Raw genomic sequence first — 21,671 nt, 5'->3', positions numbered from 1 at the left:
TCATGAAATGGCTCTGAAATACAGAAGAAAGGTCGAGACCATTTCATGACAGAATATAAAAACTGTTTTGGTTTGTGAACGAGGTCAGATATTGTCTCTTGGAAGTATTCAAAGAATTCTTGTTCTCTAAGAATAGTTCTACGTTAAACAGATTATTCTGTGCCATAAAAGTTCAATTTGGATCAAGTTAAATTGAAGAAAAATAGAGTTCTAAAGTTAGAGGTTTTGTTTTGAAAAGTGAAGGTCGAATTCAGAGTTCATCAGAACTCTGTGTGCCAACTCAAAAATCACTGTCATTGTTTAGAGAAAACATCAAATCTTCTAAGTTTGAAAATAATTTGTTGACTATTGTAGGTGACAGTTGGACTACCACATTAAGCAGATCAATTGTACACAGATGAGAAGCATCGCCGTCAGCGCCAATCGCATTAGCAATGTTCGTGGCAGATGGTAACTTTGTGCCTGTTGGTCCACGTATCTCACAGCTGGTTGTGCTGGTGAGACCTCCATGAATGCCGTCATCACGATTGGTAGCCATTGGGGACACCACAATGCATGAGCTGTTACCGAACCAAGCAAAGTATCAACATCCATTGGCAGTGCTGATGGAAGTGTTAGACAGATGTCTAGCGTGCATTCTTTTCCACATAGCAGGCATCATAGAACAGGTAAGATGCAATCTTGCCAGATTGGTCTGAATGATAGAAACCATGTGGTATTCATATCTCTTAAACGAGCCAAGCCAAAAAATTGGATTATGCGCTCATGACACTTCATTGTCAGGAGAGTGTTCTCGATGGTAATCTGGGCATCGCTGGTGGATTGGCTTGCCATTTTGAAGCAGAAGTAGCAAAAATAATATTCCTGCTGTGAGACCCAAAACGAGAGGAAGTCCACCAAACACCAAGTGCACGAAGTTTAGAAATACGCAGAGGACTGCTTCAAACGGTGCCAACAGTCCCGAAAAAATCGTCTTAAATACATATACAATACCACTGATATCAGACATGTTTAAGATATGACCTAACATTTCTTCGTAATGTATGGGGCAGTTTGTTGATAATAGGTCACGTATCTCTGCAGAGGACCTTGCAACTTGCAGATCATAAGTCTCTTTGGACGAGGTCAGTGGCACAGTTTTATATAAAAGAATGACTTTCAGCTTAAAGTATCAATTCGAATACAAGAGATGTTCAGTGAAGGCCATAACGGTGACTCCCCGTCTGTCTTTGCTTTAGGAAACAATACTTGCATACAACAATTGACCCTGGCTGACACTGTCACGAGATAGGCAATTCCTGGAATCATTCCACAACAGCTGTGATCATTCAAAATTATGTAGCTCCCATTGAAAGCTGCCTAAAAATGTGATCTATCACTGTACCGGAGAATCTTGCAGGTGGCAGGATAAGTTGGTCGAAGAACCAGCACAGGCTCCGTGTAAATTAATACCCTGACATAAAAGTGTACCGCTTAGTGCGCTGTTACATTGTTTACCACTAAGAAATACTTCTTTTCCCCCACTCCAACATTTGTGTGTGTATGGTAAATCACAGGTTGACTTTTTGTATTCTTTACCCAACCTTTCATGCAGGCCTGCTGGTATGTGTTTCAAGCAATACTGAAACTGTAAAATCGTCACTGGCAACATAATGGAGCCATGTATTTTCCATTCTATGGCTGGTTTCTCAGAAACAGTCAATGGTAATTTTTCCAGTTTTTCTATGCTCAGCACCGTATAGTCTGCTCCCATTTGTGCCAAGAGATTTGTTTATCTATAAGGTTAAACCCAGTAAACAATGACATGGTACAATGTCAATGACAATGACAATGACAAGGCACATAGCCTGAATGAAGATTTTGTAACGTCCAGCCTAGCAGCATTATAAAACGCAATTGAGACCGTCCTTGTTGTAACATGAGCAAGTCCTGTTCCATTATGTCTATGGCAGCGGATACAATGCTGTCCAAAGAATAAATTCTGGATGACACAGAGTTGTTAACCCATTGTCAACTCCAGAGAGAGCTTTCTCTAAATTAATATGATCAATTTCTGGTGTTCGGTCTGCAGTTTCCATTTGCGTGACCATCCATGCTTCATTATAAGCAGCATAAATATCGAAACATTTATGACATGGTTTATGAGGCCCTAGTATGAAGTATCTCAAATCAACACCATCGGCCAATGAATTCTCTGCAACTTGAACGCCATCACGCTGATGACTCAGTGTATGGATCACGGGAGTCTTTTGTAGTTCTTTCTGTAATAGAACTTCTTGTTTCCAAAGCAACTTATGCTTGATTGTGCCACCTTTTGCATCTTCGAAACCGTTTTGAACACAGTTCTGCAAGTATTCATTGTAAGATTGAACGCAGTAATACGAATCGCACACTATGAGTGTGGGCAATTCGCGATCGGTATTTTCAAGGACCATCTTGAAAGCCTGTAGTTCAGCTCGCTGAGCTGTACAGTCTCCTAAGGATTGAGTTTTTGTGACCATAGGTCTGAATTTACCATCGCGCCAGCCACCTTTACCAATCACGCACCCAGCACTATAAGTTTGTTTACCCCCAATTGCGAGTTGTGCTGATCCGTCTGTATAATTTATACATTCATACTGTTCTAGAGGCAGAATCTCAGTGGGCAGAGTACATTCTTGCTTGTATTGTAGAAATTCTTGTGTTTTCAAATAAGGGTCAAAAACATATTCAACGTCTGTTGCAGCAAGAGAGTTAACCCATTGTATCCATCTCGGATGTAAAGCCTTGCATTTGGAATACTTGCTTTTGTCACTGCCTCTGCTACTGCAGGTACAGGAGTAACGACCATTATGTGTTTACCCTGTGCAAAAACTCTCTCTTTTGCTAATGCAGTCTGAACCGCTGTCAGAATTTTTTCTTTTCAAGTGAATTTCATTTCAGCTTGTGTGTACAAGTGTGATTTGTAAGCAATTGGTACTTTTTCACCTTCATTAAAGGTTAAGTATGTGAATCCGCATCTTCCTGGGATTATTCTGATTACAAGTAACCCTTTGCGCAACTTCGCACTGCGCGAGCTGCACGTAGCACAGTGCGAACACGCGCAGTGTAGCGTAGTGCAGCGGTCATTTTTTGCTTGTGCGTACGTTTACGCGTGTCTGTAAATGTGTTGTTGCTAACATGTCTGTTTGCACTGAATGCAAAATGTCTGTGTGTTTTTGAGTCCACTTAGTTGTTTTGAAATCAGGTTTGATTAATTCGTAGAGAGGTTTTACCCTTTCTGCGTAATTTAGAATGTAAGTTCTTACGAAGTTCAGGAAACCTAGAATTGACTGTAAGTTTTTCAGCATTTTTGGAGGTTGGAGCAGCGCACACTTTTCTAGAAAGTTGGCTGCCAGGACTTTGCCTTCCCTTGACAACTCGTATCCCAAGAATAGGACATTGAGGTGGGCAATTCTCGATTTTTCAAAGTTGAATTTGTACCCTTCAGAGACGAATCCAAATATTATGGTGTTCGACCTGTTCAAGTGCCTGTCCAAGTCATCGTCTGTTAGATAGATGTAATCGACATAAGATAATGCCTGTCCAAGTCATCGTCTGTTAGATAGATGTCATCGACATAAGATAATGCCTCATCATCATACGTTTGTAGTAACTCTGTTACTCTGGCTGAAAATAACCCTGGACTATTCTTGAATCCCTGTAGGAGACAACAGAAGTGATGCTATGTCCCCATAATTGAGAAAGTGGTCAAGTACCTGCTTTCAGGTGCAATGTTTTGACAGAAGAAACCATTAAAAATATCTAATGTGGTTTTTATTTTTTACGCATAATGTTATTCATCAGTGCTGCACTGTGTGTATTTTGTACTGCAAAAGTTTTGCAACAAGAGTTTGTCTGTAGTCCAAAACTAGACAATAGGTATTGTCTGGTTTGGAGACAGGAAACAAAGGACTGTTCATTGACGAGGTGCATGTTTCAATCACCCCTTGGTATTCAAGTTGATCTAATATCTCCCTGACCAGTTTTTTAGATTCTTGCTCAACTGCTTAACTCTGAGCAGTTAGTTGATTTTTAACTGGATTTTATGGTGAGGAGAATCCTCCTCCCATCCTACATGATTTTTATATAAAGCTGGAGCCTGGGCTACTGCCCATTTTCTGGCATAGATGCATTTTAAGTGATTTGGAATATGATTAGAGAAGGCTGGCTTAATGATGCCTTGGGCACTCCCTGACAAATTTTGGTGGCCAGTCTTTTTCATCTAGAAGAATGTCATAACCCTGAGAGAGCTTCTCACCAAAGAGTGCTCTTATTTTTCTAGTTATGTCCCCCTCCTTCCGGAGCGTTACTTCATATAACTTATGGGGTACACTAACCCTGGTATCAGCAGTTTCAACTTAAATGTACTCATTTAAGTCCACTGTCGCCAGATGATCCTTCAGGATCTTGCGAGCTATGGTAACTTCTGCTGCGCTGTCTAGCATTGTCTGGGCCCACTCCCCGTTCTTGAGTTGTGTCCTCAAGATCCTCGGCATGTCTGATCTTCAGACCTGCTACCTTCTTTTTGGTGAATTGGATTTTCTTATTTTTTGGAACGTGTTGATCATGTTTGGACTTCACGCGTTCTTCCTTGTGTTCTGACCGTCCTCTTCTTTCTGATTTCTGTGAGGAAGTCTGAAAGGTACAAGAAGAACATGTATCAGTATCTTGATATCTATCAGGTTTTCTCAAATTATCCCTGTTCCTGAGGTTATACCTCTTTTCAGAGGGCTCCTTTTGAGGAGACTTACCTCTGGATTGAGAACACTTCTCTTTAGGAAAAGTCTGTTAAGTGTTTTCCCACTTCTTTTTAGGAGTGGTGAGAGTGTTTTTGATAAAGACCTTTTCAGGACTTTCTGTCAGTTGTGACTTCAGTCGTTTCCCACCCAAACTATCTCTACCGAGTTCTTCATAGGATTTTTCTATTATTCTGGCCAGTGCATATGGTTGCTAAGTTACATCAAGTTCTTTTAATTTTTGGCGGTTCACCACGGATGCTGCTTCACCTTTAATTTTAGCTAATATTATAGCTGAGACCTGTTTCAAATCTTTAAGTAATTTCATACCCAGATTTAAAGCAGGCTCTACCCCGTATTCATTTTGAATCTGTTTCAGAACGTCTGGTATTACCGCCATAGATGGAACACCATGTTTTTTTGTGTAAATTGCAGCAAAGACTGTACCCCAAGTGTCGCAGTCCTCCATGTGTTGAGCAATCTCCATTGGTAAACAGATTGTTAGAATTCTGTGTTTCTCATGAGGTGTACTATCAGGAAATACTGCCTCTATTTGAGTCATCTTTTGAGCAAACCAGAATGGAATTTGTTCCCTTTTTGCGGGTAATTTACCAATGACTGATTGGTGAGGGGTTTGCTGTGGAATCCATATAGCAGGTTGGACTGTTAGAGTCCACATGACATATTGAATCAATTGTCTATGTATTTTGATTAATTGTTTTAGTTGAACTAATAGTTCTGGACCTGACATTTCTTCAATGGCACAATGTGGTGTATAGCTGGCTAGTACCGGCCATGTTGCTCCTGGTCTACCTACTGGACCGAGCTTGGTAATGTGATTTTGATGTTGTAGGGCGCCTTTAAACCAGAGCGCATGCTCTTGGTATGTTAATGGAATTTCAATATCCTCGAAAGGAGTGTATTCCCTTGGAGTTTCATCTTCTTTGTAGAAGTGAAACACATGTGTTTTTGGATTTGCTTCAGGGAAGATAACCCATGAATAGAATACCTCTATCTGCCGATATTCATGTGCCTCTACGACAAAAAATACCTTACCACCTCTTGGTGATAGGCAATTTGCTATAAGCTTCATAGTAATGGTTTTCCGTATGTTTTCTGGGATGAATATAGAGTCCGCATTGGTTTCTTTGCATTTACTGCATCTCCACCATTCTCGTTTTAGTCATTTTGTTGACTGAAAGTTTGCAGAGCAAGTTTCAAGGAAACAAAGATAAGGTGCACAATATTTTGGAACACTCTAACCTTCAACGTTGAATCAAACCAAAAACTAATACATAGGATTTTCGTCCTACTCAGTAATGGCGGATATTTTATCCTTTAACCCACTCCAGATGTCTATTGGAGTATTTTAAGGGAAAAAGGGGTCTCTATGAAAAGCACAAATTAGTTACTTTAGTATCTAGCATTAAATTAGTGCCTTACCAAACGTTGGGTGCTATATAGTGTAGTTCCTATATTCCCAAAAGGCTCTGCGCATTGGAATGATATATCCTATAGATGTGACGTAGGACTTAAGTCGACTAGGTTGGAGGTCACTAGAAACCTTCTAGAATAAACAAGAAGGGATTAGTTTCTGACAACCGCATAAACATGACAACTTTGTTTCCTCAAGATAAAATGTATCTTCAGAGTCGTGGAAACAATAGGTAGATATTTTACTCAGTCAATCGTGCATGCTTCGTTTCATCGGAGCTGCACAGAAATAGAGAGGCGGGTGTTTTCAATAATCGTATTTATTGAACAGTCTTCTTTCTCATGCAGAAAAAATTAACTGCTACAATCGTAATACTGGCTGTAAAGTATAATGCGTACAGCAAGAAAAGTATTATAAAATAATACTGTAAAAGCATTGTATGGTTTCTAAGCCATAAAATACATACATAAATAACAAAGACTAAAAGTACTCAACTGGTGCTTCTAAAATACGCCTACCCCAATGTACCTAACCTAAGTCTTGTATGAGGGAAGAAGTAAGTATGGGTTTTAGTTTCTTTGCCAAGAATCTATCCAAGATTTCTCTTAGGGTCTAATCAGCTTTATACTTTGGTTTTAGAATGAAAGATGTCTGGTATCTCTGTCTCCGGACTCGATTTCCCAACACCCCCGAGGGGAGCTTGGAAACACTGGAGATGTATTCTCAGCAAGAGAAAGGCAGCCTCTCTGTCAGTGCATCAGCTGGAGGGTCGTCTTCCTTCAGCACTTGCTGTAGCGAGCTGCGTCGGGCAAGTAGATAGTCGAACTGCTCCAAACCACTGTGTGTTTGCTAGATCAAGTGTGGGCATATTTATACCTTGAAGGTGCCTGGTTTGACGTAACGTCGGACATAATAATGTCACCAAAGAACCCCAAGGGAATGGTTGTTCTTTGAAAACGCCATGATTTCTAGGACAAATCAATATTCATGAAAGGGGATGTCCCTGACTGCTGAAGCCGAGTGTCCCAAGAAATCGTTGTGGCTTTTTGGAACTGGTGAAAGTAGCCATGCCTGTATTTGGACTGCATGGGTTGCGTCTAAATACGGGTATGATTTCTATCCCTATATAAGGGTAATGTGAATTAGACCTATATAAGGGCATGAATCGGGAAAATTACACTAGGGTCCTAAAACGCTATACAACACCTTGATCACGCATTAGGGAAAATTGAAGGACGGCACATGAAATATAATGAGCATTGAGTGAGGAAAACCTGTGCTTTCTAAGGATCCCCACTAAAATGTTCCAGAGGGGCTAACAGTATAACTTGGTGATAATGAGTGCATCACTTGTATAATTAACCTATTTGAACTTTATGTAGAAGAGCCTAATGTTTCTTTTCCTGAGCTAAATTGTTGTACCATTGTAAAGACTAAGGGCCCGATGTAGGTAAATCTTTTTTACCACTTCTTAAATACCGATTCATACCGAATCGGTATTTAAGAAGTGGTAAAAAAGATCAGGGCAGATGTAGGTAATTGTATTTTTTCAATTAACGAATCGGAAGGATTCAAATACCGAATCGGTAATGCCCATTGATTCCTATGGGCATTGAAGCCCATAGGAATCAATGGGCATTACCGATTCGGTATTTACCGAATCGTTAAATACCGAATTTTGCAAGGGTGCAGAAGGTGTCACTTTGACACCCTCTAGCACCCCAAAGACAGGCATGTGTGCCATGTGACACAGAGACATGCCCTTAGGGCATGTCTCTGTGCCACATGGCACAGGTGTGCATGCACAGATGTGCATGCACACATGGATTCGGTATTTCACCACCCAATTGGATTGGGTGGTAAAATACCGAATCTAAAAGGCCTGTAGCACTGGAAACAGTGCTACCTACATAAGGAATTTTCCGAATCAGTAAAATTACCGATTCGGTATTTTACAGAATCGGTAAATTTACCATTTCGGTAAATTTACCGATTCTGTAAAATATGGCCCTCTACATCTCAATGACCCATTTACCGGTCGGTAACGGCCGAATTTGGCCGTTACCGACCGGTAATGGCCACATACATCGGGCCCTAAATCTGCTATTTCTTTCCTATAACTTATCATCTCCTGCTTTAGACTTTAATTTTCTTCTCTAGCGGCTACCACTTCTTTTTGAATAGCTTTTAGAACCGCCCGAAGGTTTGTAAATTAATTCCCTCTGCCATTCCGGCGTCACTCCCTGAATCTTGGAGAATGCCTTCCTAGAAAGGAAGTGTTGTGTCCGCATAGTACAGATTTTGGGTTTACCTCGTCTATAGAATGAAATTCCACGTGTTTTCAGTCATTCAGTCCAATCTGGTGACATTGCATCTTACCTGTTCTACGCTGCCAGCTTTGCGGGAAGGAATGCGTGCTAGACATATGTCTAACACTGTCATCAGTCATGCCAATGGATATCGATACCGTGCTGGACCCGATAACGTCCCATGCTCTGTGTTGTCCCCGGAGGCAACCAATCCTCATGACGGCATTCATTGAGATCTCACAGATGCAAATTGATACTGCTGAGGTACGAGAGGCAGCAACAGGCATGCAGGTAACATCGTGAAAGGGACATTGCTGATGATTCCAATGCTGAAGGCAATGCTTCGCATCTATGTGCAGTTAATTTTCTAAACAAGGTAATCCAACTATCACCTACCACAGTAGATGACTTTTTGTCTACAGAAATAGAGGACTTTATGTTTTCTCCATACCCATACAATGAATTTTGATTCAGCACACAGTGTACCGGGAAGACTCTGAATTTGGCCTTCATTTTTCAAAACAAAAACTAAACTTGAAACTTTTTCCTATGATTATTTTTTTCTCTCGAAATTTGTATTATTCTTTTTTGGCAAAGTAATCTGCTTACAGTAGAACTATTCATAGAGAATACATTTCCTTGAACACTTCCAGAGGCAATTTGTCATCTTGTCAAACAATTTCATGTATGTAACCTGATATGAATTTCATCATGTATGTATATATATATATATTTATATATATATATATATATATATATATATATATATATATATATATATATATATATATATATATATATATATATATATATATTCTTTTTATGGGAAGTTTGGACTGGTGTTCACGATATATATGTTGGAGAAATATTACGGCTCAAAAGAATCTGTAGTTCCACCAGTGAATTTGATAAATGGGTGAGGGAGTTACGAGGTCAGCTGAAAGCCAGAGGGTACTCTGACTCCATGTTTGATCAGACACTGGTCAAAGCCAATTTGAGATCTAGGGCAAGTCTTTTGAATTTGAATTTAATTTAAATTTAAAAGCATTTGTTAAGGGCGCGTATAACTAGCGGTTTCTTGGTGCTGAGGATGCAGATGAACCTGAACACTGGATGCTGATACTTCCAGCAGCCATGTCATTGAATCTAATCTCACTGTGGACAATGAACAAAATGATTGTCCAAGATTTATCACTGCTTTCAGTAATCAGGAAACGAAGATCAGAAACATTATCAAAAGAAACTGGCCTATTGTTCTCACTGATAACATACTAGTTTTCATGTTACCCAACAAACCACTGATCACTTTCCGCAGAGCTCGAAGTATTAGATCAGAGTAGCCCAGAATTGAAACAAAAAGCAACAAGGCTACAACCTGCAGCTGGGTTTCGTAAATGCTCAAATTACAGAGCGTGCAAATTTGGAATAAACAAAACGCATTACTGCATCCCCTTCAGTTCTACCGAAATCCCTATCACTGGCAACCACACCTGTAAGACAGAATTCGCTGTGTATGTCCTGACGTGCACCTGTGGCCTCAATTACATAAGCAATACCAAACTACAGGTGCACGTCAGGATCTTACAACATCTTCGAGCTATTTTACACAGCGATCCTGCTGACTCGGTGGCGCGACATTTTCATAAAAAAAACAACAAAGATGTGGGCTGTTTGACTTACTATGTGGTGGGAGCAGTACCTAAATTGCGTAGGGGAGGCAATAGGGAGCTCCGGTTGAGACAACTGGAGTCTAGCATGATCCTTAAGTTTGATAGCAAATGGCCAAATAGCCTGAATAATACCGAGGACATGCACAATTTTCTGTAAATACAGCTTGAATTTGGATGCCTTAATCTTAACTTATAGTTGCCTCTTTCCACCTCGCAGCATGCTCCCATTCGTAAGTCTTTCTGGAAATTCTGTATCATACTTCAATTCCGTGCCCTACACCCGCAGGCAGTCAGGTTCCCTGTTGCCTGTGGGGGGGTTTCATCTCAGTAGGGCTCTCTTGCCTTGTAACTTGATATTGTACTTTTTAATGGATAGTCAGGTTCCCTGTTATCCATTGCCTTGTATATATCAGTTCCCCAGCCTCCCCACTTTAACATTTTTAATATCCTGTTTTCCCCTTTGATCCTTTTTAGCACTTTTTTATACACATGGTGTTTTAATCACTTGTAAATATGATGAATTACCAAATAATATGAAATGTTTTAAATTGCTTTTTATTAACAAAATAAGGCTTTGTCCTAATTGTAATGATGGCAATATTTAATCATGAATATGCAGGTTATTTTATCATACACTTTAGCACTTTATACCCTATCTTTGTTGCACTTTTTATACAGCTTTTTGCACTTCAGGCACTGACTTTATGTCACTGTTAGTAGTACTTCAATATATACCCGGCTTTTTATATTCTAGCGACAAACTCTTTTGTATTAACAAAACAACGTGCTTTCTTTTCTGAATTATACAGAAATGTGTTGTCCCATTTTTTCATCTAAGGATTTATCCTTCTAAATTATATTTTGTTTTAATGGGAATTGCTCTTACTTTTGTATGCCATATGTGATTTATTTACGATCCAAAATGTGTATTTATACAAAGGTTACAACTACAGAGTATGTTGTCTATTTTCATGGTCACATGATCAACTGAGAGGCTGGATGTAGGCGGGTCACTAGCATTACAAAATCCAAAAAGTAACATTCAGACTTTGCATGTGAACAACGGCTTGCTTAGCCCGAAACGCGTCTTGCTTCACCAATTGAAACTGAAATAAAGAACCTGTAAACCGATCTGGTGCTCCGGCTCCTGCTTCGCCGATCCGAGGGGGATTGGAGGTTGCGTTTTGAAGTTCTCTGGTATATATATATATGTATATACATGTATGTATAATGTTAATTCATTTAGCATTCACTGTAAATATATGCTTTGAATGAAACATTGCTTTAATATGTACAGCACCATTACAATTCATGCATGGCAACAGTTTTGTTGCATTTTGAAATGTGTTTTAAACACGTTTTTAGCATCTCATGTGTAACTCTATTTTAGTATGTTTAGCATGTTTAGCATTTAGTAATGTTGATCATTCGAAACTGGAGTGGGTGTTGTGTTTAGATTTGGATACCCCCACATAGGTTTATCCAATCATGCCCTTTTATAGGCACAACTCACATTGCCCTTATTTAGCCATAGAATCCCAGTCCTTATTTAGGAATAAGCCATGCTATTCAAATACAGGCATGGTCACCTACATCCGTCCATCCCACGTCACAATGAGTTCTTAGAAACCAGACCCTTAAGCAATGGGACATTCCCTGCTTGGATTATTGGTTTCTCCAAGAACTCATTTATTATGCATGAACAACTATTAATTAGGGGTTCATTCATGACGTCTTCTCTGCCCGACTATACCTCAATGCTAACATTCCTAGGCACCTTTCAGGTATAAATATACTTTCACTTACCATAGCAAACCCTGGCTCGGCTACACAGCTCGATATGGCTCGCCACGGCAAGTTCGGAAGGAATTCGAGTCCCCGCCTGACAAACTGACCAGACGCTGTCATCCTGCTCGCAGAGAATCCAGCTTCCAGTGTCCTGACTCCCTTTGCGGGATGTTAGGGTTTGAAATCCGGAAAGAGATTCAAACCTCTCTCATTCTAAGGTATTCAGCAGACTAGAACCCTGAGGGACTCTTGAAAATACTAACTATAGCTAAACTATACTGTAAAAAACAGCATCTACTTCTTACCTCGTACTACAGTTAGGTTAGGTACACTGGAGTAGAACTATTTAGAAGCACCAGATGAGTATTTATATTTTAGCCTGTGTTATTAATGTATGTTTATATGAACATATGTCATAGCTAAAAGACCATGGTATTGCAGTATTATTCCTTCTTACCGCTCACACTGTACTTATTATATTTCGCATACTGTCTTGCGATTGTAACAGCTCATACCTCTAGCACGAGAAATAAGACTGTTCAATAAATCCTTTTATTGAACGCCTGTCTATCTATTTCTGTGTACGTTTGCAGAAACTAAGCATGCACGATTGACTGAGTGAAACTGTAATCTATTCTTTCCATGATTCTGAGAACTGTCCCGATTTTAAGGGAAAGAAAGTTGTCATGTTTATGCGGTTGTCAGAAACTAATTCCTCTTGTTTAATCAAGAAGTTTCTAGTGAGTTAGCTAGCATACTGACCTTACTCCTATTAAACAACTATAGTGTATATTATTCCAATGCGCAGAGCCCATAAGGGAAATAGAAAATACACTACACCTCTGTACCTCTGGTGCTTCTTTCTGCACTGCTCTTGCCTCTTTCTGCATCCTTCTTGCCTCTTTGACCACATTCTTTGCTTCTTTCTACCCTTCTCCCCTCTTTCTTCCTCCCTCTTACCTCGTTCTGCACCTCTGATGCTTCTTTCTGCATTTCTATTGCCTCTTTTTGCACCTAACTTACTTCTTTCTGTACCTTTCATGCCTTTTTTTGCACCTCACTAGCCTCATTCTGCACTTTTCATGCTTCTTTCTGCACCCCTTTTGTCTCTTTCTGCAATGGTCCTCCATCGTTCTGTATCTTTCGTGCCTGTTTCTGCATCTCACTTGCCTCTTTCTGCACTTCTCTTGCTTCTTTCTACACCTCTGTTGCTCCTTTCAGCAATTCTCTTGCCTCTTTCCGCACTTCTCTTGTCTCTTTCTGTACCTCACTTGCTTCTTTCTAAACTTATCTTGCCTCTTTCTACACCCATGTTGCTTCACTCTTGTCAAGGTGCAGAGCGTTCTTACCAGGAACTTGCTCAGGAACCAAAGTTGCTTTTTTCACAACTTCCTCTTAGAGATACTCTGGAGGCCGATGATTCACCTACCTTCCAAAAGACCCGCAAGAGGAAAAGAGGAGTGGATAAAAAAACAAATAATAGAAGAGGCTGTCCAGGACTTTTGGTTTTCAGATTCTCCCTCAGGTAGTGGTCTGTTCAGCGTAGTGTTCAGACTGAAGTAACCTAAGGATACTAAGCACACAAAAATTACTGCAATTCCTATTCTATCTCTATTTTAACACTAGTTAATATTTTCCTATTATATGTACAAATCTTTCCAGTCTTCCTGAATACTGAGCCTCCCTCCTGATACAGTTTTATTCTTTTCTTTCTACTTTTTTAAGATTCTCCCTCAAGTACTGGTCTGTTTAGTGTAGTGTTCAGACTGAGGTAACTTAAGGAAACTAAGCACATAACAATTACTTAACTTCCAGTTCTATCTCTATTCTAACACTAGTTATCATTTCCCTAAAATATGTACAAACCTACCCAAACCTCCTGAATACTGAGCTTCTCTCCTGGTACAGTTTTTATCCTATTCTTTCTATGTACTGCTTATCATTTGTTGTAGATTTGTAATAAATAAATGTCCATAGTTAACTTGTATTACTTTTTCTTTTAGAAACAGCGCAAAAGCATTCACAGAAAGGTAAGTTCATATGCTGTATATTCATTGAATCAGTGTATTCATTTCCTTCTTCAAAATGCCATTTAGCTACAATATTTTATCATATTTACTGTTCAGGTATTTTCACTTAGCTGAGAATAAATTCTTCTTCAACCGAGGACAGCTGAAAGACTGCTGAGAAGTTCTTCTTTCTGATAGATCCTTCAGCGAACTCCGCATACCTTGTTGGAGGAGGAGTGTTAGATAAACAAGGTAAAGCCCACGAAACTCTTCACTCCAGTTGGAGTGTGCAGTCTTTAAACTCAGGACAATAGGGAGTTCAAAATATCCGACATGCATAAGGACAAGCAGGAATTCGCGGAAGCAAGCTAACCGCGGCATTTAAGAGAAATCCTCAAAACTCACAGTGCAACTCCAGAAAGGTATGAACTTCGAAATTACCTCAGTGAAGTGCGCACTCGTTAGGTAATGGCACTACACTAAGTTTCTAAATCTCTATTGGGCAAAACAACTAGATCGCGGTTTAGATTGAGGGATCAGCAGCCATCTTTAAGTTCCTTTCATGCCAAAGCTTGTTCCAAGCGGAACCCTGAATTCTATCTTTTCTTGCCTTGTTGATCTTTCTGACTTGCAATATACAGACTGTTTTTGTTGAGCAGTCTGGAGGCCTGATAGTACCCCCCAACAAAGGAGGTCCTTCCAGCCGTGGTTTTGTTGGAAATCTCTGGTGAAAAGATCTTACCATCCTTGGGGTATGGACATCTGATTCCAGCTCCAAGGAATGCTCCTCTGGCCCATAGCCCTTCCAGTCTACCAGATAGTATAGTTTTCCCTTTACCCTGTTTGAATCTAAAATTCCTTTTACCTTGAATTCTACTCCAGATTGAAGTTGGATGGGTTTTGGAGATTCATCTTTTCCTAACTCAGGAGATTCTTTCTTTAATAAGGAAACATGGAAAGTTGAGTGAATCTTAAGCTCGATGGGTAATTTTAACTGGTACGTCACTGGATTTATCTTTTTATCTACCAGATAAGGTTAAATAAACATGAGGTGAGATTGATTTTCTTTTAGCGTAAGGTTTTTTGTACTTAACCATATGCTATACCCCACTTCTAAAGGTGGGCCTTCCCTCCTCTTTCTATCTGCATAAATTGTATTTTTTTTTTGCTTGCATGATGGACTTGGTTTAAAAGTGACACTAAATCTTTGACTGCAGGGACAGAAATTTCAGTTTGCTTTACATTAGAACTTGGATGGCTACAATAATTTAGGTAAAATCCCCCACATTCTTGGCCTTATTATGTGCAAACTCAGCTGCCCTCAAATATTCTGACCAATCCCCATCTTGGTCTAGAAGGAACAACTTTAAATACTGTTCTTTTTTCTGGTTTACCCTCTCGGTCTGTTCTTCTGTTTCTGTGTGGTAACTAGTTTAATATCTTCCTTCTATTCTTAAACCTTCTACAAAGGCCCTCCAAAAATGAGACAAGAATTGTGAACCTTGGTCTGAAATTATGACCTTTGGAATTCCATGAATCCTCACTATGTGTGTGTGCTGAAATGAATGGCCAGTTGTTTATCAGTGGGAACTCCTTTTAGTGCCAAAAGAAGGACATTTTTGTAAAAGCATCTACAATTACCAAGATCATGTTGTACCCCTGGCTAGCAGGTAATTCAACTCTTCAAATCTTGGGTGATTGTGTGTCATGGAAAAGGAGGAGTAGGCATAGGTTGCAACAACCATTTTGTGGCCTGTCAGTCAGATGTTCCCTAAGCACAGATTTCACAAATCTTAGCATATTGTTGCCATATCTTTATTCATTTGTGGCCATTAATAACTCCTCTTCAAAAGATCTTCAGTTTTCAATTCTCCTTTATGTCTTGCCAGAGGATTATCGTGACACTCATACATTGCTTGATCTTGTAATTCTTTAGATGGTAGATGGAAGGTCCCTTTGTAGAAAGGCAGTTGATTTCACATTTCTCTTCCAGACTCTTGTTTGGTCCAATCTTGCCTTTCTTCTGGACTTAAGGCTAGAATTACTTGCTCCTTCAAATCATTGTGCATTGTTACACATATTCTCCTTGATTCTGGCATTGTCTTTTCAAATTCCACCTGATGCTTTTGATTTTCTGTATCCAGTCTGGACAAGGCATCTTCCTTTTCATTTTGAGTTCCTAGTCTGTAGGTGATTACAAAATCATAATCGGCAAAATATAGTGACCATCTGGGTTGGCGTGAAGTAAAGGTTATTGCTGACGTCAGGAAGTTCAGATTCTGGTGATCGGTGAATACGGTGACTGTGTGCTTAGCCCCCATGAGATAGTGTTTCCACTCTTTAAAGGCATCCTTAATAGCTAAAAACTGTTTTTCAGTTACTTTGTAATGTACTTGAGCTGAAGTCAGCTTTCTTGATCGATAGGCAACTGGATTGAGCTGACAAGTTTCTTTATGTCTTTGGGATAGCACACCTCTCACGGCTTGATCTGAGGCATCTGTCTTTAAATGAAATGTTTCAGGGATTTGTATGTAAAAGCATAGGAGCGGATGTAAAATTATCTTTCAAAGCCTTAAAGGCTTCCTCTGCTTCTTTCAGCCATTTGAATGGAATTCCCTTCTTGAGTAATCGTGTAAGAGGAAGTATTTTCATGAAAATTCACAAATAAATCTTCTATAGAAGTTTGCAAAACCTATAAAGCTTTGAACCTCTTTTACACTAATGGGAGGATTCCAGTCAATCAATGCTTTTATATTTAATTTATCCATGTTTATTCCAGTTGGTGAAAAGATGAAGCCCAAAAAATCCACTTGAGAATCATTGAAAGCACATTTTTCTAATTTCACAAATAATTTGTTCTCTCTGAGTTTCTGCAATACTCTCCTTATCTCTTCTTGATGCTCATTCTTGTTCAACCAGAAAATTAGTATATCATTGATGTGAACAATAGCACATTGATCAATAAATTCACTTAGGACATCATTTATGAAATGCTGGAAGGCGGCCGTAGCATTACATAGTCCCTACGGCATCACCTGGTACTTAAATAGCCCAAATCTTGTCCTAAAGGCAGTGTTCCATTCATCGCCTTCTCTCATTCTTATTAGATGGTAGGCCCCTCTCAAGTCAAGTTTGGTATAAATGTGTGCTCCTTTGACCTGCTCCAACAAGACAGAAATGAGGGGCAGAGGATAACGATTTTTATTTGTGATTTTGTTGATTGGGCGATAATCGATACACGGCCTAAAATGTCCCACCTTTTTTGGTACGAAGAACAGAGGCAATGACATAGGGAATTGGGAAGGTTGGATAAAAACATTTGCCATGTATTTGTTTAAGTATTCTTTTAGATGTTTATGTTTTTTTTCTGTCAGTGCATAGACCCGGCTACGGGGCATTTTGGAACCCAGTTTCATCTTTATCTTGCAGTTATTAAAACAATGAGGTGGCAGTTGTTCTACTTCTTTTTCATTGCAGACATCTTCAAAATCCTGATATTCCAAAGGAATGTCCTTGGAATCGATTATACACATGGAAACTCCTGATTTACACAGTTAATTCACAGGATTACATCCTCTGGTTCCTTCTGCTCTTTCAAAGTGATTTTGCTTGCAATAATCTGAGGTCATGACTATGGTTCTGGTGCTCCAGTCGATGGTCAGGTTATGCTCTGTGAGCCACGGCAACACCAATAGGAGCTGAAACTGGAGCACGTTGATTACATTAATTTGTAATACTTCCCTATGACCCTACAGGGAAATCATTTGCACTTGTTCCGTATGGCTCACAATGGGCCTGACAAGAGTTTTGTCCCATCCACAGCTCACACAGGTACGCTTTTGGACTTCTGCATGGCTCTCAATCCCACCCTAGCTATACGTGTTAAGTCACAAAAAATTCACAGTGGCTTCCAAGTCTATCATTACGGAAACCTTTGTTAAGGTTACTTGTCGAAATATTATATAATCATTGATAATATCATGTGCGATGATGAAGAATTGCAAGGTATTTGCCTCTAGATATTTGTTTGGATTTGTGTCCTGATTAGCATTCGCCCACCAATCCAACTCCTCAAAACTGGTGGTGCTGCAAGTTTTCCTTTGGCTTTAGTGAGATCTGTGGTTTCTTCGGACAACCTCTCATGAAGTGACAGCTTGATCCGCAGTACAAGCACAAGTTGTTCACTCTCCTTGTGTCCTTCTCGGCTTAAGTTAATGGACCCCTTGTAGTTCCTATTTGCATGGGCTCCATGCCTGAGTGTTCTTTTGTAATCTTGCTGTTTTTTAATTTTTAATTTGACTCTGTCAAATCTTGGAACGCTTGGCTTTAATTCTCTTCTCCGCTCTCCTTTCTATTCGCCTTCGTGAAAATCGATCTCAAAAACCAGGTCCACTATAGCCAAGATTTCTGTAGGACGGTTTGGAATCTGAGCTAGGACATCTTTCAGCTCGTCTTTTAGCCCTCGATAAAACACCGCTGCTATTTTACTCTCCGGCCATAGGTTACGAGGTCTCTGATACCTGGTCGTAACTTGAGTAATTCATTATCAACTGCTTGAGAGATTCTCCCTCTGTTGAATATACAAAGATATTCTTGTTTAAAATCTTCATAGTTCTGTAAAATTGTGTAATCACGGGAAACAAAAGGCATTGACCATGATGCCACATCTCCGCTTAGATATGATAAGATGAACGCCACCCTTGATCGGGCATCATGGAAAATTGATGGATGGCACATAAAATGTAATGAGCATTGAGTGAGTAAAACCTGTGCTTTCTGTGGCTACCCACTAAAACGTTCCAGAGGGGCGAACTGTGTAACTGGGGACAATGAGTGCACCACTTGCATAGTAAACCTACGTGAACTTTATGCAGAAGAGCCTAATGTTTCTTTTCCTGAGCTAAATTGTTGTACCATTCTAAAGACTAATTCTGCTATTTCTTGCCTATAACTTATCATCTCCTGCTTTAGACTTTAATTTTCTTCTGTAACGGCTACCAGTTCTATTTGAATTTCTTCTAGGACCGCCCCTAAGGTTTGTAAATTAATTCCCTCTTCCATTCTGCTTGGGTGCATATGGATTATATGGGCACTTCACTCTGTGACGGTGTAGAGCGTTCTTAAAAGGAACTTGCATAGGAACAGAAGTTGCTTATTTACTCCCTCTCAGAGATACACTGGAGGCCGATAAATCACCTAGCCTACAAATGACTCTCGAGGGGGGGGGGGGGAGGAGTGGATAAAATAACAAATATTAGAAGAGGCCCTCCAGGACGTCTGGTTTCCAGATTCTCCCTCAAGTACTGGTTTGTTCAGGGTAGTGTTCAGAGTGAGGTAACCTGAGGAGACTAAGCACACAATAATTACTGCAATTCCAATTCTATCTCGATTTTAACACTAGTTATTATTTTCCTATTATATGTACAAACCTACCCAATCTTCCTGCATACTGAGCTTCTCTTCTGATACAGTTTCATTCTATTCTTTCTATGTTTTAAGATTCCCCCTCAAGTACTGGTCTGTTTAGTGTAGTGTTCAGACTGAGGTAACCTGAGGAAACTAAGCACACAAAAATTACTTAACTTCCAGTTCACTCTCTATTCTAGCACTATTTAATATTTCCCTAAAATATGTACAAACCTACACAAACTTCCAGAATGATGAGCTTCTCTTCTGGTACAGTTTTATGTTATTCTTTTTATTGGTGCATGTACTGCTTATCATTTGTTGTAGAATAGAAATAAATGAATGTCCATGTTTAACTTGTATTTCTTTTTCTTTTGGGAACAGCACAAAAGCCTTCACAGAAAGGTAAGTTCATATGCTATATATACATTGAGTCAGCACATTCATTTCCTTCTTAAAATGCCATTTAGCTACAAGATTTTATCTTGTTTACTGTTAAGGTAATGTCACTGAGCTGAGAATAAATTCTGCTTTACCAAAGGAAAGCCAAAAGATTGCCGAGAAGTTCTTCTTTCCGATAGCTCCTTCAGCAAACTGGGCGTACCTTGTCAGAGGAGGAGCATTAGATAAAGAAGGTAACGCCCACCAAACTCTTCACTCTAGCCGGAGTGTGCAGGCTCTTAATTCAGGGCACTAGAGAGTTCATAATATCCAACAGGCATAAGAACGAGCAGGAATTCCCAGAAGCAAGCTAACCACTGCATTTAAGGGAAAGCCTAAAAAATCACGGAGCAACTCCAGACAGGTACGAACTTCGAAATTACCTCAGTGAAGTGCGCAGTCTTTAGGTAACGCAGCCTTCACTAAGGTTCTAAATATCTCTTGGAAAAAACAAACAGACCGCCATTTAGATTTAGGGATCAGCAGCCATCTTTATGTTTCTTTCATGCCAAAGCTAGTTCCAAGCGGAACCCTGAATTCGATCTTTTCTCGCCTTTCTGATCTTCCTGACTTGCAATATACAGACTGTTTTTGTTGAGCAGTCTGGAAGCCTGACGATTTTGCACTTTCTATGCTTCTTTATGCACATGTCTTGCTTCTTTCTGCACCCCTGTTGTCTCTTTATTTACCTCTTTTGCCTGTTTCTGCAATTCTCTTGCCTCTTTCTGTAATCCTGTGCCTCCTTCTGCACCTCTGTTGCATCTTTCCACACTTCTCTTGCATCTTTCTGCACCCCTGTTGCTTCATTCTGCACTTTCCATGCTTCTTTCTGCATCTGTCTTGCTTCTGTTTGCACCCATGTTGTCTCTTTATGTGCCTCTGTTGCATTTCTGTACCTCTCTTTCCTCTTTCTACACCCCTGTTGCTTCATTCTGCAATTTCCATGATTTTTTCTGCATCTGTCTTGCTTCTTTCTGCACCACTATTGTCTCTTTCTGCACTCCTCTTCGTTATTTCTGTACCTTTCTTGTTTTTTTCTGCATCTCACTTGCCTCTTTCTGCACTGTTATTGCTTCTTTCTACACCTCTGTTGCTGTTCTCTTGTCTATTTCTGCACTTCTCCTGCCTGTTTCTGCACCCCTCTTGCCTCTTTCTGTCCCTCTCTTGCCTCTTTCGGCACCCCTCATGCTTCTTTTTGCAACTCTGTTGGTTTTGTCTGTTCCTATATTTCTTACTTCTGCACCTTGCTTGCCTTTTTTGCACTTTTCTTGGTTCTTTCTAAACCTATGTTGCTTCATTCAGCAATTCTCTTGCCTTTTCTGCACTTCGCATGCTTGTTTCTGCACCTCTCTAGCATCTTTCTGAACCCCTGTTGCCTCTTTCTGCAACTCACTTGCTTCTTTCTATACCCCTCTTGCCTCTTTGTGCATCCCTCTTCCTTCTTTATGTACCTCTCTTGTCTCTTTCTGCACCCTATCCCTCTTTTTGCACCTCTCTTGCTTGTTTCTGTATCTCTATTGTCTCTTTCTGTTCCTCTATTGCTTCTTTCTGCACTTCTCTTGCTTCTTTCAGCATTTCTGTTCTTCTTTCTGCACTTCTCTAGCCTCATACACCATTTCTGTTCTTCTTTCTGCACTTCCCTAGCCTCTTTCTTTACCTCTGTTGCTTCTTTCTGCCCTTTTCTTGCCTTTTTGCATCCATCTTCCGTCTTTCTGCACCTCTTTAGCCTTTTTCTGCGCCCTTGTGCCTTCTTTTTTGCCTATTTTGCCTGTTACTTCACCTTTCTTGCCTTGTTCTGTACTTCTCTTGCACCTTTCTGCACCTCTGTTGCTTCTTTCAGCACTTTCTGTGTTTCT

General features: G+C 39.9%; 1 protein-coding gene across 1 annotated transcript in view; it reads left to right on the top strand.

Annotated features, from left to right (window-relative positions):
* LOC144767730 (uncharacterized) overlaps positions 1-21,671 on the top strand; it is a 221,981-nt gene that overhangs the window by 98,136 nt on the left and 102,174 nt on the right. The window contains exons 3-4 of the mRNA XM_078651115.1: positions 13,963-13,989; positions 19,759-19,779. Of these exons, the coding sequence (XP_078507241.1) occupies positions 13,963-13,989; positions 19,759-19,779 (48 nt within the window). The remainder of the gene's footprint in view (positions 1-13,962; positions 13,990-19,758; positions 19,780-21,671) is intronic.

Source organism: Lissotriton helveticus, chromosome 7, assembly GCF_964261635.1.
Source record: "Lissotriton helveticus chromosome 7, aLisHel1.1, whole genome shotgun sequence".
Lineage (NCBI taxonomy): Eukaryota > Metazoa > Chordata > Amphibia > Caudata > Salamandridae > Lissotriton > Lissotriton helveticus.
This window is presented reverse-complemented; position numbering and strand designations above follow the sequence as displayed.